Here is a 20,002-nt window from a genome sequence, read left to right on the forward strand (position 1 = left end):
TAGTGGATATTAAAATCTCAAATTGAAAAGCTCCTCCCTAGTAGCTCTTTTTTCTTAGAAAATGTCCATTATATGCTCCTAGGGGGGATAAAATATGATCTCAAGGTTAAATAAATATATATTTTTCTTATATGTACAGCCCCAGAATGCATTACACTGGACATATCCCCATGAATGTGATAAAATTCTAGGAGTATTTTGAGTTTTAGTATCCACAAAATTTGTGCACCTCAAAATTCTCTGAGAGTGAATTTTACCCGAGGGAGTTGTATAGAAAATATGCTTCCATGGGAACATAAATCTTAACCAATCAACCATACGGGATCATTATATCATGACAAGCTAGACCAAGAGCTGTTGCATCTGTTATGATCACGGTTTATCGAATCTTGCTTGTTTGTTTACAGGCACCACTGTCTAATTTCACAAGCTTTTCACAGACCATCTCCAAATCAATGGAGAGCATGTTAGTAGAACTAGACCTGATACCGGTTCAAGAAAACTTTAACATTATGATGAGGCCTTGCACATTGAACAAACAAGTCCTCTCTTTTCGACCAATACAAGGAGAAGTCACAGCCACAGTTACCACCAACCCTTTAAGACTTTATGTACAATAATAAAGAAAACTGTTGCTAAAAAAATAAGCTCGTTTTGAAGGAGCTAGCACTGTACAAGCAGAGTTCTTCAAAGTAATTATACCTATACCTATCTCTACACAATTATTTTTCATAATATATGCAAACCCCAATTCTGAGATTTTGAGAGAGAGCGAGAGAAAGAGAGTACCATAGCTAAGCAAATCCAAAGCTCTGTGCTATGTGCTCTTGAGAGATGGCAAGAATACGATCACGCATAATCTTTAATGAGGGATAAATTGGAAGACAGAGTTGATAAAAGCAAGTATGTGAAGTGGGTAACCAATTTGGGCCGTGATGACTCTTGCATATTTGCAGATTGCCCGGCAAACCTGGGAATCCTTCGAGGGGCAACTGATGAGTTGAGGTCCAAAAGCATAGAAGCATCTTTTGCTCTCTCACCGACATGCCTTCAACCACCTGCACAGTAATCCAAGAGCAAACTCTATGAACAACCCACATTTGAACTAAAAATATCAGCTTTATCTTTAGCACTATAGCCATTGGCAAGTGAATGATGTTGACACTGATAAAACAAAAGGAAAAAAAAAGAAAAACCACTGAATGATAGTGATTTTAACAGAGTGGGTGGCTCATTCAACCATCTTCAAATTAGTTAGAAACTAAATACTTCTGAGTGTTGTGTTTAAAGTACTAGATCCAAATAATATCCACAAATATATTACATTAACAGAAGCACCAGGTTTGGATGTTTCAATTTAAAATTGGTAAAATCCCACAGAACAGAGGGAATTTTCCTAAAGCCTTGCTAGTTTTATTGATAAGAGGAAAAGAAGTGCCCAGTTGCATGCATATTTGCGAAACACAACTTTCACACCAACTAAATTAATGACGAGTAAAAAATACAGTAGTTGACAGGCCATTATTATCTCTGAATCAGGATAACATAATTTACTGTGCTATATATTACACAAATTTACCATACAGTTATGCAAGCTTAGAATCACAACAACCACGATTGATGTATCTCATAAAGAAAATGTTAAAACTCCCAACCCTATACTTCAAAGGGAGGACTGCCACTTGAACAACCCTCATTTTACCATGCACCAAGTAAAACAGGGAATTACTTCACTCCACCTTAAATCCTAGGGAAACCCAAAGAAAAATAGCAATTTCCACTTTGCAAATGCATTCACCACCACCTAAAATACAGACTTCCATTGGTGGATAAATTGTAGGGTTGAATGTGGCTCCACCAATTTCATCTCCCCTCCCTCTTGATTCTCCATATTTCTGTCCCCATGAATGCATCATCTTTCCTCTCTCCATCCATCATCACTTAGTTCCCTGCAAAATCCAAATTGCTCCTGTCTCAAATTGAAGACCATTCACCAAGCCTCTAAACAAAGGGTCCCTTTATTTCCAGCCTCCTGCTTCTCCATGAATGAGATGAAAAAATGTGGACAAATTGGATTAAAGTTCCTTACCAAGACAGTGAAAAGACTTGCTTTGTACGAAGATAATTTCCATCAAAATAGTAATCCACACTCTTTCTTCCTCTCTCAATACTTTCAATCACAATATTTTCCCTTCTTCAACATCCACTGCATTATTCAATGTCCTACTAACATCTCCCTTCTGACATTGCCTTAAGAGCCCCAGCTTCACCCTTCCACCTTTGCTCATTGCTTATCACCACCAAACTATAACCATATCTCTCACCAAGAAATATCAGTTTCCACTTGGCCCCTTTAGCAAGTCTTCCTTCTCATTACTACTAGTCATCACCAACACAATGCTAGTAACTTCAACCAGTGTTTTAAAATGCGGCCGCATCGCCGCATATGCGGGCGCATCATGCGGGATGCGCTCGCATCCGCATTGCGAACTGGTGCAGACGTGCTTTTGACAGATGCGGCCGCATCATGGCGGCATCTGTTTCCAAGGAATAAATTATCTATTTTGCCCCTCGGGGAGGGGCAAAATGGTCTTTTTTAACTTCCAAAGTTTAGGGAAACTGTTTCGGGGGTTATTATACCCCCTCAACGAAGATTTCCAGCTACTTTTGTGGCTTTTTTTGCATCAAATCGAGGGAAAAAAAAAATTTGTCGAAAATTTTTTTTTCATCCAAATCTTTGATTTGGCGATTGTTTGATACTTGGATGTTCATTTGATGCTTTTGATTGTTGATTTGGGGATGTTAGGGTGAATTTGTGATAAGAAATTGGGGATTTCAGAGGCCGTGAAGAAATCGAGCACTACTTCACAGAGTTGGTAACTTTTTATTCCTTCTTATACAATAATACTGTTATACTTATTTTTGGGGCAATGTCTTCTTCCCAATATTCTAGTAACAACGATCAGGCTTGAAAATATGCTAAACTAAAAAATCCGAAAGATAAAAATTGTGTGATATGCTTGCTCTGTGGAAATATTTATACGGGTGGTATTTTTTGACAAAAAGAGCATTTGGCCGGAATTTCTGGGAATGTAAGAGCATGCCCATAAGGTACAGATGATATAAAAAAGGAGATTAGAGAATATCTGGATAGATTGAAAAAAGATAAAGAAAAAAAAAAAAAAAAAGAATTACTTGATGATATGCAATTATTTGATGATGATGATGATGATATGTCTGAAGTTGCTATGAGGCAAAGGGGTACTCATACTCCAACCTCAAGAGAGAGAGTTATAAATATTGGTGGTAGTGCTGAAAGAAGAACACCTCTCTCTAAGGGGCCAATGGATTCTTTTTTCACCCCTTGCCCCGAAATTGTTGTTCAGGAGAGAGAAAAAAACAAAACAAACCACAATTGACAAAAGAAGTCGGTATGTAAGTGGATTTACAATACCGGCATTCCTTTTAATACAATAACTCTGAATAGTTTTGCATGTATGGTCCAAGCAATTGGGCAATATGGCCCAGGATTTATTCCTCCTTCACTACATGAGGTTAGGGAGCCCTTGTTGAAGGATGTTGTATTTGATGTGAATAAAATTTAGATTTCTCAGAGAGAAGGGTGAAAGAAATATGGGGCCACTATTATGTGTGATGGTTGGTCCGATGGGAAATCAAGGGCATTCATTAATTTTTTGGTTAACTGCCCAACAGGTATTGTTTTTGTTAAGTCTATTGATGCATCAGACAAGTCACATGATAGTACATACTTATGTGGCTTGATGGATGAGATTGTTGATTTTGTTGGGGAGAAAAATGTAGTACAAATTATCACTGACAATGGTGCCAACTATGCTGCAACTGGCCATTTTTTACTTTGAAAAGGAAGCATATGTTTTGGACTCCTTGTGCAGCTCACTATGTTAATCTTATGCTTAAGGAAATGGGTACAACATCTTTATTTAGTGGGGTGATTTCAAGAGCTATGTTTGTTGTTGGATTTATTTACAATCACACCGTAGTCCTAAGCATAATGAGGTCTTTTACAAAGAAGAGAAAATTAGTGAGACCGGGTATCACTAGATTTGCCACGTCATTTCTGACCCGAAGCCTAGCCAAGCAAAAAAGTGCCTTGAGGACCATGTTTGTTTCAGAGTAATGGAGTCAAAGCAAATGGTCAAAGCATAAGGATGGGAGAAAGGCTGAAAAAATTATTCTGAATACATCTTTTTGAAGTCAAATAATTATTGCATTGGAGGTGGCTCGCCCTTTAGGGAGAGCGCTTCGACTGGTTGATGGTGGTGCGAAGCCCGCCATGGGCTACATACATGAGGCAATGACTAGGGCAAGAACTGAAATAAAAGATGTTTTAAAGGATGATGAAAATATGCGCAAGGTTATACTTGAAATTATTGATAGGAGATGGGATACCCAGCTTTACAGGCACCTCCATTCAGCCGGTTATTTTCTAAACCCATCTCTTCACTACAAGCACCTATCCATTGAGTCAGATCGTGTAATAAATGGTGGGTTCTTAGATGTGCTGGAGAGGTTGGTACCAGACAAAGATATCCAGGATGAGATCCAGAGCCATGAATTGATTAAGTTCAAGTTAGCCTTGGGAAACTTTGGGAGAGATATTGCCACTCGAAAAAGGGACACTACAGATTCAGGTAAAAGCCAAAAGCCCAAAAATAATCTTACTTGTCTTTTACTTTATGTATAGTTCTTTTGTTTATTTTATACCCTTAATTTTTAACTATATTCTAAATTATAAAAAATTATACAGCTGAATGGTGGGCATTATATGGAAGCAATACACCAAATCTACAACACCTCGCTATTCGAGTGTTGAATCTCACATGTAGCTCATCTGGTTGTGAGCGCAATTGGAGTGCATTTGAGCATGTAAGTCTTTTACTCCTTATTCCTTAATCCTTATTTCTTGAATTTCCATTTTCTAATCTAAAATCTAATTTATCTGATTTCAAATTTCTACCACTGCTCCATACAAAAAAAAAAAATAGGTTGGAGTAGAAAAAGTTGAATAATTTGGTTTATGTGCGGTATAACAAGCGGCCTAGGGAGAGGTATGAAAATCTCACGAAGCTTAACCCTATTCAATTATATGAAGCTGATGGTGATTATATAAGTGAGTGGACGATGGATCCAAGACGAGAGTGTGTTTGAGGGTGAGGATCTTACATGGCTTAATGTCGAGCTAGCAACAGGGGCTAATAAAGACGATCGACCTAGCACTAGAGCACAAAAGAGTAGAGGAGCTGCTGGGTCTAGTCGCACTCGCACATTAGCTTCAAAGGTAGAGGAGGAAGCTGACTCAGAGAAGACCGATGAAAAAGAATACATGGAGGCCGTCAAGGATGATATTGATAATGCGCATGACAACTCTCAAGATGACTTGTCTGATTGATATTTGAAAAAATGAAATTCAAATTTCAAAATTGACTCTCAAAATGGATGATTGTATTAAGTAATTATTTATTAACTATTAACTCTTCTTGAGCTTGATTTTTTATTTGTATTTTGTAATATCATTATTTTGTGCTTATGGTTGTACGTATGGTTGTTGATGGTTGTGCTTAATTATAGTTGTGCTTATAGTGAAAATTTGTGTTGGTGGTTGTTGATTGTTGAATGCTTTATGAAGCTGGTTTCAAGTTTCTAGTTTCTATCAGAGGATAGTGGATAACTGGATACAGAATCTCCGACAGCTAATAGTTTTGAAGCTAATCATTAAACTAAAATACCAACTATCACATATATCACCTTCATATATTTTTTCTCTACATTGACTTATTTTTTTAGATTTTTTAGAATTTTTTTACATTTATTGACCGCATCATCGCGATGCACCCGCATCCGAGCCGCATCGCCGCAACGGCCCCCCACCGCATCAGGGCCGCATCCCGCATTTTAAAACACTGACTTCAACTGTGGCAAACGCATTAGGATCACAGAGAAAAAGCAGTAAACTCTTAATGCAAAGAGGGAAATAGCAATAGCCTTATATGAGATAATAATGTTCATGTGATGAATAGTATATTTAATTTTACATACATTCATAAAGGGCAATGATAAAAAAAGACAAACATGGCAGGAATCAATACAAGCATGTCCTTTAATATCCATGAGAGGCACTGTACGAATTGCAGTCATTCCCTACTTTGCACCCAGCCAATTAGGCTTGCATTGCTTACAAAGTTTACTCATACAAATGTCCTTCATGGTCATCTTCGGTATTTCAAGATCGATTTATTGTTCATGACAGTAACAGCAGGTTTTTCAAAACAGGCTTTTTCGTTTTGATGAGGCACTGCCAGGCATCCTTTCCTGCCTCTTCCTAAGTTGAGGCAAGCATCATGCGCTCTCTCGCCGAGTTTGAAGCAAGCAGCCAAAAAGGCTCTAGGTAATCAACATTTGAACCCACTCATAGAATACATTTGCTAGTAATCCCACCATAAGAAACATAAAAATGGAATCATTTAGGAAATTGGGATAATAACATTCATACATTACTCATCAGAAAAAAATCTATTCGTTTTCTTTTACTAAAGAGAACCAAGAAACCCACATCATGTCCAAAGGGGACTCAATCTTATTTAGATGGCACGAGCAAATAATGGAAATACATATACAACCTAACCACAATGATGTTTCTAGGAAGCCGGCTCATGAAAAATGATAGCAAGGGGGAACTTGCCTTCAAGCATATGTCAATATCCTATTAATCACGCAAGCTGCAACGAAAATAGCATCTGAGCATTTCTTGTATTGCATTTCATTGGAAGAGAAAGCTAACACCAGTTTTTCCATTCTGCCTTCATTATATTCTATTTACAAGGCATTCTCTTTTGTTTATCACTCCAAATATTAGAGGGTCATCTCATGTGGTATTCATTCCTTTAATGCTCCTGCTTCTGAAACTTTTTCCCTAGTGGCTTCTAACCCGCCTCTCTCTCCCTCTCTCAGAGTCAAGAGTGGCACTCCATGTAGCGGTTAAAAAGAAACAAGCAGCCTCCTGCAGATTGTGATTCATAGGGGCTTGAAAGCTCAAGTGATGGTGCAAAAGTATTCAAGAGGGTGGTAATCACAAAAGCTAGAGACATCTGAAGAACTAAAAGTAATAAACATCTAAATATTTATACACGGAAATGGTTTGATAGGGCTGCAGCCATATCAAAGTAAGTAAAGCCTCACCTCATAACTCATCCAAAATTACAATTCAAGCATTGGAAAACCTTTACATCGATCATCTCAACTTGAACATTATGGTTTTAAAAAAAAATATTACGATTTCAAGCTCTAAAAATAGTGTATATTGTAACAAATTATCTAGGCCGTCCATTTCGCCCTAAAAATAAGTATTCACATATCCGCAAGATCTGTACCATTTTTTTAGTTTCAAATTTTATAGTTGGTGTTGGAAATTGATTTTAGAGCCATCATGGAGATTTCCTTTGCCGAAAGTGCTTTGCGGACGAGGATTTGAGGTGAGGCTTTATTTTGTTTTCATAAAGCCTATACCTTATAGAAACCTCATCCTTAATACATTATACAATCTTCTTACAAATAACAATTAAACAATAGTACACATACAAGTAATCTATATGTTGTATAATCTCATACAAGTAATCTATACGTTGTATAATCTAACTTGGTCAAAAATATAACATGAGATGATCATTCAAAATTCTATATTATCCTGATTTCTTTTTATATTATTGATAAAGAAGATTCAATACCATGTTGCCTATTCTATAAAAGAACTATAAGAAGTCATCCTCATAATTCATGAGGCAAAAAAAAAATTAGAATGTATTTAGCCTTTTGTTATGATCATCCAATTCATATGAAAGTACAAGCCCAATGCACAAGTTATACCTATCAGATTGCAGACAACAAAGAACACATAGCACACAAACATGTCCAAAATTGTTTACTTATAAACAGAATTTATACAATACTAAAAACAAAACAAGCTTAGTTTACTAATAGATCCAATTTCTCAGGTATGATAAAAATTTACATCAAAATGAGAAGTTAGTCCAAATTTTGGACAGATTTTGTAAGAAACATCGTGGCCAATTACCTAAGAGAAAATGCCCTCAGAGTGTGGTGAAGATTAACCTAAGAAGAAGCTTTTAAGTTTCATCCATCCAGAACAGGTGTCATGACGAAAAGAAGTATGATTAGGTTTACAAGAAAGAAACATAGTGAAGATCTTGACAAAAATAGGTCTACAAAAGCTAGGAAGCGATTGATTGTTTCAAATAATATAATAACAATCATTTAAATATAACAGAAACAAGATCGGAGAGAGTAAAGGCAGCAGTTGAGCTAATGGTAGGGTCAAAAAAAGAAAGAAAGGCTACATCTTTCATGACAAAGAGAGAGAGAGAGAGAGAGAGAGAGAGAGAGAGGAAGTCAGAGAAGAGAGAGAGGGTACCAAATAGTGTTGCATTTAGAAATTACAAAAAACAAATAGTGGGCAAAGGAGTAAAGTATGGGTACAAGACAAAATAACATCAGTAAGAAAAAATAAAACATAATAAGATACAAAAAACAAAGAGAGCGTACTGTATAAGAAGCCTCATATATAAATCCTTGAGAAGGTTAAATCCAATGGTCTAACGACTATTAAACCATAGTTACTGGGGTTTTCTAAGGAGGGGTTGCTTCCGCTTCCGAATCTGGTTTTGGAACTCCGAAACATGGGATCTCAATTCCAAGTGAGTCATTGATATTAAGGATCCTGATCTGGGAAATCAGAGATCTCGATCCTATGTTAATCGGACCAAGAGCCCTACTATAAAAAAATCATCGTTTCATGAGTAAGCAGAACCGTGGTTCCACCAACATGGAATCGAGTATCATGTACTTTAGGTGCGAGATTCAACGGAAATTTTTATGATCCACAAACTTTCTAAATGCCATAATTTCCTATATATTTTATAGTTCACAACTTTGCATACCTTGTAAATTATAACTTGTGTCTAGTTTCAAAGAAAGGCAACCAGAGAGGGTAAAGAGGGAAGGAAGAAGTTAGGATGAGTTACAGAAGATAGTCGCATTGCGGTTCTTGAGGAATGAGGTCACGAAAAATACGCTAAGCTTCCTTATGGCTAGTTCATTGGTTCTTGTTGTAGAAACGAAAAGCAATCCACGAAAAACAAGAAAGAAGAAACAAACACAAAAGAAATAGCCAATCAACCACAACGCAAAGATATACGTGGTTCGGCAACGTGCCTACGTCTACGGGAGATTAGAGTTTCTTTACTGGCAATGGAGAATAAGGTTACAATTCGCTCTCTTCCTCACGCCTTTTTTTTTTTTTTTTATCTAATTACAAAGAGATCTGCATTTTTCCCTTAACCCTTAACTTTGGATGAACCCCCAATCGCAATGATATATATCGAGTCCCAAATAGATGGCACAAATTACAGAAATATCCTTGTACGGATATATATATCAAGTCCCAGATATATCGAATCCCATGTACGGTTATATCCGAACCTTGACAGATATATTTCCTCAAAATACAAGACATCAATCCTCAACACTTGTCCACCTCTTGAAGGGCTTCTATCACTTCATTGTTGGTTAACTAAATTGATTCACACATGGGGTTGCCTTGTGGGCGATAGAAAACATGTATGCTTGGAAATGTGAGGTCTCTCTCCTATAGAGATCATTGAGCCCCAAGTAATCTTTGATGGAGGAGAGCTATTTGGTTTATTTGGCAATGTCTTACCTTTTTTCTTGTTTTGCAAAGGAGAACTTAGCTATTTCGAATCTTTTGAAAAAGTCCAAGAGATTTTCAGTGAAATGATTCTTATTTACATTGATACTTGGGTTTGTGAATTTGGAAAAAGTTAAAAATGCTATTAAATGGAAGTCGCTCTGAGATTACAATACAATGGAGTATTGAACTTTGGGTACCTCGATCCTAACATGGAAGAACGCAATCCCACCCACAAGGTATGCGATCCTTTGAAGATATGGAACTCGATCCCTAAAATCAAGGATCTTGATCTCAACATTTGCCCATGTGCAGAACTCCTTCCCTCGACCATGGAACCTCACGGCTTCCTCGCTCCGCACTTCCGCTCCCGGAGCTTTTTGTGCTTCCGCCCAGGGTAACTATGTGTTAACCTTGATGCCTTGGCTAGCAGGGACTAACATGGAGTTATCCATAAATAAGGGTTTGATTGATGGGGTAGATCAGCCTTCTCATACAACCATTCTCAAAGACAAAGACGGATCACATATGTGAAAGAAAGAGAGTATAGAAAAGGAAGACAACTAGAGTATAGACACATGGAAGACAGAATAACTGATTTTGGTATGAGCCTATTCAATCATATCTAGCACGTCCACGTGTTAGTTTCTTAATTTCTAGTCTTAAGAGGAGAGAGGAGAAGAAACCGAATCCACGTGTTAGTTTCTTAAATTTCCAGTCCTAGAGAAGAGAGGACAAGAAACCAAAGCGTAAAATCTTCTCATTCAAAAAGTAAATACAGAAGTGCGCATTGAAAGTATCCAAGAACATACAGCAAGATATTAGAGACCTATATGATGATGAACATGGTGATCTGCTTACCTAAATGATAAACCAAGAAAGTTCTGAAACAAAACATTATCAGACATAAATTCATGAAACCATAGATACACTTGAGAATTAGAATTTTCCACATTGGAATGAATGAAATACATCATAATTGACTAGTTCAAGTACTGCATCGATAAATTCAAGAATACCAGCTTCCCAATCTCATGCTTTTTTTAATACAGAACTCTTAGATCGACATATAAATCTGAATTTTCTGAAGTAAAAGGATTCCAATGAACTCTACTAGTCTCGTATGATCCACAAGGTTAATACGTCGTTCCTTGGAGTGTGAATTCCACTGAGTTCAGTCAAGCGAGCATGGAGCGATACAGGCGAGCGTTCAAGTAAGACACTTATCTACGATCGATACAGCATGCAAGTTTGACTAGTCTAAGCCTTTCATCTCAATTCATTACACATAAATTTTACGTCATGTATCACTTGGCATCATTAATCAAAATTACAATCTATTTGACTATACAAAACAAAGAGTGAATGCTCTCTCAAGGAAGTAATTGGATAACAGCCACATACCTTCCAGAACCAAACAATTTGATCATCAGTTTCCTTGTACCCATGATACTCAGTGTGCGCTTTCCATTCCTTCACACAAATAGGTCTATCACTTCCATATAGCATAAGATCAAATTCCTTCAGCTCCAGGCTTTGGAAGAAGCTTTTATAAAGCTTGGGCTCACAAAGAATATCAGCAAAACCCTGTGAAAAGTGGGAGATTTGTTCACTCACAGATGTGACAAAGCGATGTTGAATAAGCTGCTCAATATATTGCTGCCGGTTGGAACTATTTACAGTTATACCCCTCCCTCCTGGGCAAAGTTCTATGACCTTATGTAACCCCATTTCTTCAACTTCAGTGACAAAAGTGAGGCCTAAAGCATCTGAATCTAGAACTTCAGGATCCATATCCATGATTCGTTTGCAGCTTGAATACATGGATGGATCAGCATCCTGAACATCTTCCCAAGATACAGATCTCCCAGCCAATTGCAAGAAGAATGCACGAGCAAACACGACATCTAACTGCACTTTATGCATCAATGACATAGCAACCAATCGACCACAGAATCCAAAATATGGAAGGTGCAAGGAGTTCACGCCAGATGCTGCACATATAACAAAAGGATTAAGAGAACAGAGATTGTGCTTTATTGAATAAAAATAGAACACAACAATCATATGCCTAAGAGGAGCATTAATGAGAATGTTAAATTGTGTCCATGATTCATTAGGTTATTTTATGTTCCGCTTTGTTCTTTGTTAAGTCAATTGCATAGTTTCTAATTGATAATTTGTGAATTTTTAGGGAACTCATATTCTCCATAATGTAAAAATCAAATATGACTATCACAACCCAAATTGGCGGTAACTAATGCTAGTCAATTGCATTCAGCTCCACACATGGGAAGCTTTTCTTCAAACTTTATCCAACTAGAAAGAAGTAGAAAGAATAGGAGACAAACCCGAATGCACTGATCGTTTCCAATTTTAGATCAACATCTAGAGAGTGGGGTTAAAGCAAAGGTCAAGGAGTGCTCCCTGAATAGATCTAGGTGCCTCAATTGGAATAGAAGTGAACTTGAATGAAATTACCAATCTCTCTACATCTGCAGACAGTTTCAACACAAAACCCAGTTACCAATATCATGTCTATTACGCTTGGGGGAACTGTACAAGCTTACATTGAGAAGATCATTCAACTATTGGACAGCATTGAAAGTACTACAGCTTTATTTGCTCAGGATATTGCTAATTTTTACACCTACACTTGCTATTTGAGTTCATCTTCCAGCTCCGGGATCATTGACTCAAGAACAGCTAATCATATGATGGAATTGGAAGTTCTGCTACTTATGCTCTTTTTCAAGCACCCTCAAGTAAGAATAATATTTTTCTTGTCATAATTTATGGACCTCAGTCCCAGATCAACATCAATGTTTTCCAAATCCTTTATATATCCTAATTAACTACCTAGATTTTCATTCATCTAACTCTCAGTTACTAGCAAAACCTCAGTCCAAAAATTGGTGTTTCACATTTTCCCTTCACATTGTCTGCTTCATTTATCAAAGATTGGGAGGAAGGTTAGTAGACGATGCTTGTGCCATGGGTCATTTCTCTGAGACAAGAAGCCATCTCATAGTTGTTGGAAGCAGGAGTGCGGGATCATCACATGCTAGAAGCTCCCTAGGTTGGGTGAACATTCTGTAAAGTTATTTAACTAATAAATCAAAAATTTTAAAATTAATAAATTCATTGAAAATTAAAAAAATCCAATAACTTCACATAATTCAGTAAAATATGGGCACAAGACAATTAAAAAATTTATTACTTAAAAACAGAAGTTTATTTAATTAAAAAATAATATTTATATATTCCTTTCAAGTGGAAGTTACAAAACAATCATCCCAAAAATTACAATAAAAAATGATGAGGCACATCGGGATAACTAATAACAATCTAATGAAGCTGATTTTTTATTGATAAAAATCTGATTTACTTACTTTTTAATACTTAAAATCTCCAAAAGTATAACAGGTTGCTTTATTTACAATTTTACAATTTTTTTTTGATAAAATACAATTTTACAATTTTACACTTTAAAACTCCAAAAGCATCATAGAGAAAAAGAGAGTATAATCGCAATTCATATCCAAATGAGTCATCTTCCTGGCCCCCTGTTGCCCCTTCAAGCAGTTAGGACCGATCCTTAGAAAATGGCTATCGAGATCCCAAAATTTAAGATCATGATACCGTGGAGATCCCTATCTTGGAAAGCCAAAGCGAGATCCTGAAGCGCGATTGACACGTAGGTTGGGAGGTCTTGGTAACTATAAGCCATCTACCCTTGTCAATATAAAGGAAGACAAGAATGGACCTTTGTACCAATATCTAGACATCCTTCTACTACATTTCACCTCCAATTGTCTAAACAATCCAAAATTCCTTCGTGAATAATAGAATCCCATGTTAGGTTCCACCTTATATATTATGATTTTTAGTGATCGCTATATATGGGACCTATAGCCACTAAAGACTCACTAGTGGAGAGAAGAGTGAGTTTTCAGTGACAATAGATCTATATCAAGGGTCAGAGTTGAGTCCATACCTCTTTGTATTAGTTATGGACGACTTAAATACACACCTACAAGATGAGGTACTATGGTGTATGTTGTTAGTGGATGACATAGTTTAATCGATAAGACGCAAAACAGTGTCTACACAAAGTTAGAACTTTGGTGGAATACTCTAGAATCTAAATTTTTTAAAATTACCCAGACTAAAACAGAGTAAATGGAATAAAAATTTAGTAATAATAGGAGTAGAGACTAGAAAGTAGTTAAGATTGAGGCTAACAAATACCAAAAAGAGCGCATTTTGGGTAAATAATCCAAGAAAATAGAGCGATTGAGGATGATGTCGCATATAGAAATAGAGTTGGGTGGGAAGTGGAGATGTGCAACTGGAGTTTTATGTGATCGCCGGATACCAATGAAGATGAAGGGCAAGTTCTATAGGACAGCTATGAAACCAGCTTTGCTTTATAGAGCGGAATATTGGGCGGTCAAGAAACAACATATCTATAGGATGAGTGTAGTTGAGATGAGGATATTGAGATGGATGAGTTGCAAGACAAGAAAGGATAAAATGAATAAATTCGGGAGAACTTAGATGTGGTTCAAATAAGCGATAAGATGAGAGAAAGTAGACTTAGGTGGGTTTCCATGTACAACACATACCTAGTACAACACATGTTAGGAGGTGCAAGTTAGATCAAGTGGAAGGCTCAAACAAAGGAAGGGATAAGCCGAAAAGGACATGATTAAAAGTAGTGAGAAAAGATAATGGGGGCTTATGGCCTCACTAAGGGTATAGCCCTTGATAAAGAAAAATGGAGGACCAAGATTTGTGTAGCCGACCCCAAATAGTTAGGAAAAGGCTCTGATGATTATGATGAAGATGATGATGATAGATGTGGTACCTTTGATTACAAGTATTTTGTGCATTTTATAGGTGACTTTTCATAGGTCACATGGATTTGTCTCTCGAAGCTAAAGAATATACTAGCCATATCCTTCAAATTGTTCCACAATATGGAAGTTGCCAAGTTGAATCCAAAGAGAAAAATGGAGTTCAGGTTAATTTCTTAGTAGCACAGTGGGCATGTGACAATAGGATAGTGCATCAAACTTCCCATCTTGAGACAGCCCAGCAAAATGATCTGATAGAAAAACAAAAACCAGCATCTTGTTGAGGTAGCCAGAGCTCTACTAATAGGTTCGGAATTTCTCGGGCTTCATTAGACAGGTGTAGTTATAACATATTTCAATATATATATATATATATAAATATATATATATATATATATATATATATATATATATATATATATATATATATATATATATATATATATATATATATATATATATATATATATATATATATATAATAATAGTAATCACTTACTCATTCAGTGCTTGTAACTTTTTTTTCTCTATTAACTTCAGTCCTTTGTAGCTTAGCTTATAGAAAAATTTTACGGGGACAACACCAAGCATTTCTTACCTTCATGTTTTTGGGTGTTCAATGATTAGTTACCTGAGATTAACTTGAGGAAAAATATTTACAAAATCCAAACAATATGTTTTCCATGATTATTCCCATTACAACAAAGGGGTATATGCATTATGATATCATCACAAGAGTGGGATAACGTATTTTCCCTGATTACCAGATGCAAGTCTATAAAATGTGTTTCCCTTAATCTACTTGCCCCAACGTCAACAAAAGAGCTCTGCTACTCTGATTTGGGCATTCTTTAGAGTTCCATCTTCAATGATGTTCAAGATCCCTCTTAAACACCAATTAGTAGAATAAAGGTATGGGATCGAATTAATGTGTCATGGTGCACTTATCACCAAATGATACTTGCACATGAGTGTCCTCAAACCCACAGCCCATCAGAATACTTGCTGCTCGAAAGCACCAAAAATCCTATTCACAGACTCTACGAGGAGTGCCCCACTGAAGAATACGAGATGTAAATAAAAAGCCATGTCACAATATGCCAAGATTTGAACCCAGAGAGTCATCTTCCCATATTACGCTCCATCCTTCATCGTCGCCCAATCCTGATGGAAAAAGAGGAATTCATCCCATTGAGAAGTTTGTTGCTTACCATACATTGGGACTAGCCAATCAGATCTTCCACGACTAATTAACTCTGTTTCAGACCATGACAATGCTGAAGCAACTAAACATCCTAAATCAAAGAAAGCAATGTGTAGGAGGAGATTCCTGCTCAGACGAAAAAAAATCTCTTTGAAGTCTGATATCTAACACCATATAACCACTATTGTTTGTAGATATCTAACACCATAACATTCAATAATTTCTGTCAACTCAATCCAATACACTACATATGTGGAAACTAAGAATAGCCAAGTTGAGATACAAATCATCGAAAGATAGGAAAGAGCAAAACATATTCAGAAACTAAGACTTCCAAGAAACTAGGAAATTTGATGTTAATTATCAATAAAATTGGTCGAATAAGAACTCTACAAAGGACAAACATGTGAAATAAATAGGAAAAAGCATTACCGGGGTTAGGAAAGAACCTTCGGCGGTCATTCGGGCATTGCAGAAAAAGGCTGTTTCGTGCATCAAAGATCCCATGAGAGACCAAACGAAACCATTCTCGCACAACCCCAGGACCAATGGCTTCCTCATCTTTGAAATCCACAAGAAGGCCTTTTTGTATCTCATGACGGTCTGCTTTAGCTATGTACTCATATGATGATGTTAGCAATTGTCCTCTCTCAATGAGCATCTCATACCGCTCATCATTGTCCTCTTTGAGTTCTGGAAGCATTGACAGCAATAGCCGTCTCTTTGGATCAAAATCAATGAGGTCCTTATGCTCAAGGAGGAGCCACACGTGATCAGTGCATTGCTTTGAATGCTTAACAAGGTCATTCAATATCTTTTTCCGCATTCTTAAAACATAAAGAAGATAATCTCGGGCACCTTTGAAGAGCTTAGAGACTTCATTCAAACCTTTCAAAGCAACAAGATACGAAGTGCATGCAGAGCGATAAAATGCACATTCTTTCCCAAGTGTGACCAAAGATTTCTCCATTGACTCTAGGCATTTATCAATCTTCCCCAATAGCTCATTGAAAGTCGCATGTAACCAATGAAAAGAACCTACCTCAGCCTTGTGTTCTAGAGAGGAATGCATCTCAAAGACAAAGATGGCCATATCCCCATACTCTTCCAGTGCTTTGCATAATGCGATGAAGAAAATCGAAAGATCCTTTGCCTCCTCAACTAATGTCATAGGAAATGATGTCAATTGAAGTGCCTCATCTAAACATGTTGATACTCTACCTGCCAGCTCGAACACAAAGGGAGAAAGCTCCCTTGCTATAATATAAGCCCTCTCGTCACGAAAATATGAAGCCCAATCACCATTCGACTCAAGCAAAGAAGCAAGAAAATGGCGGCATTCATTGTAGAAACCAAGGTCACATGTGGTCCTTCTAAGTAGCCTACAGAACTCCACAAGCACAGGAGCACAATACCCATTAACTTCTTCAGGCAAATATTTAGAGTTAAAGAAAAGAGAGATTGCCCGCTTAGCACACTCTCGGTACTCCTCTATCTCAGACAAGAAGAGTGTGACTAAAGCAGCCGGTGCACCAGCAACCTGAAAGACCCTCATATGGTTTGAGACTGGTGAATAAACCGAGGGTGATGTCTGTTTAGATAGTGGGGTCTCAGAGCCAGAGGCCATCCTCAAAAAGGTCTTCATCTTGAAGACAAGACTGTGCTCGAGAAACATATTGTGGTGGCCCAAGGCTCGCATCTGAGAGATCGTAGATATCAAGTCGCACACGAGCATCCATGAATGGGGATCACAAGAGCTCCTCATTCGCCCCACCAATTGAAGTGTCGAGTCACTTTGGATTTCATGATCTTGGAGTGTGTGATCCCAATGTAGTTGCTTCCTGTGATATACCAGGCGTTGCTCACTTACAGGTATGCCTGTCTTCATTGAGATTTGTTCGTGAACTGACCTAATGGTATCGTTTGGCATGGCTTGGAGCACCAGGGTTCGACAATGGCCATCCAAACTGGTTCGAACAAAAAAATGGAGCATTTGGGTATTGCTATTCGCTCTACTTGATTCCTCATTTGAGACCCCAACTTGCAAATTTCTATCAATTGAAGAGTCTGGTTTGTCTATCAACTTTTTGTCTTCCTTTTCGGTTAATTTTGAAGATTGGTCCAAAATAAATGATTCTATGCTCTCCTCTAAAGAATTTTGATAATCTTCAGAGAGATAGCATTGAAGCTCTTGTTCGCTGACTTTGGTACCAACCCAATTAGTCTTACTAGAATCACGGTCCCTCAAAATGCACTGGTTCTCAATCATTTCAACATCTTTTTTGTTCTCCAATGCATTCTCAATCATTTCAACATCTCTTTTGTTCTCCAATGCATCTAATGAAATCATTACACTCATTTCATCATGTTTAGTCTCTTCTAATTCAACCCCACCTTGGTTTTCAGCTCCAAATACGAAGTCACCAAATCTTGGCTTAATGAATGGTGGTGGAGATAAATCTTCCTCTACAAATTCAGAGTCCTCTGACTTCCTTTTGAGTAATCTTTCGAGAATTTCAGTGGCTTTTAACATAATAAGAATTGGAAACAGAGCTCAAATCGAAACAGAGCTCAAATATGATAAGAAGCCCGTAAGATTCAGAAAAGAAAGAAAAATCAGTATGATAGAACAAAACAGAACCAATATGTTAAGAAGCCAGTAAAATTCACAAGAATCGATACTAACAGGCTAACAGGCTCTAGAGAAAAAACTTGGGATCCAAAATCTCAAAAATAAAAGTAAAAAAAATAAAAAAGCGCAGACCTATAATTTAGAAAAGAAAGAAAAATCAAGATTTGACAGAAGATGAAAGAATATACACATACAGACTTAAACTTAAAAAACCCAGAATTCAGGACAAAACAGAAACCCAAATTTAGAACAAGATTTAATAATACCAAATTATACCAAGACGCACAACACAAGATTCAAAACCCAAATTTAGAACAAGGGCAAGAAAAAGTGAAATGGTAAAGTCTAGAATAAAGTTAATACTAGAAGAAACCACTAGGAATTCAATGATTGAGAGTCTGTATCAGTACCTTCATGGGGAAGAAACATAGTGAATATAAGAGAAAACCCGATTTTGTCCCACCCAACATACCCCAAATCCAAACCCAGGATAGAATAAGGTATATTCTTTGAACAAAACCTCATTACGAGAAATCGAAAGGCCAATCATATGTGCATAGATTACGAGCAAGAAAGAGAGAGGGAGTTTACAAAAGGCAATGATCAATAAGGACTGAGATTACACAGAGAGAAAGACTTTAAGGAGAGGATGAGCATGCAAGAGATAGAGAGAGACTGCACCGGAGGAGTACTAAGTGCTGAGATGAGCATCCGCAGGAAAAGAGGGAAGGGACCTTTTCCCTCGGACTTCGCACGCAGGAATTGCTGGTTTACTAGTCGACCGCCCCATTTCTACTTCTTTTTTTACCTCTCCCGCACAATATTCTCCTATCTCTAAAGGCTGGCAATGGACTGGGGCGCAGCTAGCAGCGGCCCGGCCCGGTCTGGTGAGCCCATCTTTCTTGGGCCACAAATTGTTGCCCGACGGCCACCCTATGGCCAAAGCTGGCCCCGTCCAGCCCTCATTTTATTTTTTGGTTTTTTCTATTCATTTATGTTTGATTGGGCTGGGCCCGGCTCCAATCAATCCAATCTGGTTAGCCCAGCTCTGAAAAAGTAGGGTTTGGGTCACAAATTGTAGCCCGAAGGCCATGCTAGGGCCAAACCCGGCCCGGTCCAGCCCTCAATTTATCCTTTTATTTTTCCTTTTTTTGTTTTCTTCATTTGTCTTTGGTTGAGCTGGGGTCGGTCCTATGGGGACAAGGGTAAGGCCAGAGCCAATGCTAGCCCGGACCAGGACCAACTTGTGGCCACCCAGGCTGGTAAATAAATGGGGCGTGAAATCGAATCCCTCCATTGCCTCCATGTTTCATGCAGTAAAATATTGTAGATCTGAGTATTCCTGCGGTAGTATATTATGTATTTACTCTCTTACATGTAAAAGACTTACCTAGAAAAATCTTTTCGGTGTTAAACTTTTAGGATTTACTTTCGAATCATGGAGAATTTAAAAAAAAAAAAAATTTGTGGAACTTATAATAGAGTCCCTATTATAATAGAGTCCCGAAATTTGACCAATCAATCCAATCTAAGGTTGTAAGTTTCTT

At 37.4% G+C, this 20,002-nt stretch overlaps 1 protein-coding gene across 2 annotated transcripts; it reads right to left on the bottom strand.

Annotated features, from left to right (window-relative positions):
* Positions 1–486: 486 nt before the first annotated feature.
* Positions 487–19,270, bottom strand: UPL5 (ubiquitin protein ligase 5). Of its 2 annotated transcripts, none has more exons than XR_016042551.1 (3): positions 16,273–19,257; positions 11,165–11,754; positions 487–1,058 (listed from the first exon to the last, which is right to left on the bottom strand). XR_016042551.1 is itself a non-coding variant. In XM_088849494.1 (3 exons), the coding sequence occupies exons 1-3, from the start codon at positions 18,354–18,356 to the stop codon at positions 795–797; spliced, it is 2,955 nt and encodes a 984-aa protein (XP_088705620.1). In that variant the 5' UTR covers positions 18,357–19,270; the 3' UTR covers positions 487–794. The 2 variants fall into 2 exon arrangements, 1 of the variants encoding a protein (XP_088705620.1); XM_088849494.1 differs by having other exon boundaries at positions 16,256–19,270.
* Between the last annotated feature and the right edge of the window lie 732 nt (positions 19,271–20,002).

This window comes from Amborella trichopoda, chromosome 10, assembly GCF_054954075.1.
Source record: "Amborella trichopoda isolate Santa Cruz 75 chromosome 10, AtrichopodaSantaCruz75HAP2 v2.0, whole genome shotgun sequence".
In the NCBI taxonomy this organism is placed as follows: Eukaryota; Viridiplantae; Streptophyta; class Magnoliopsida; order Amborellales; family Amborellaceae; genus Amborella; species Amborella trichopoda.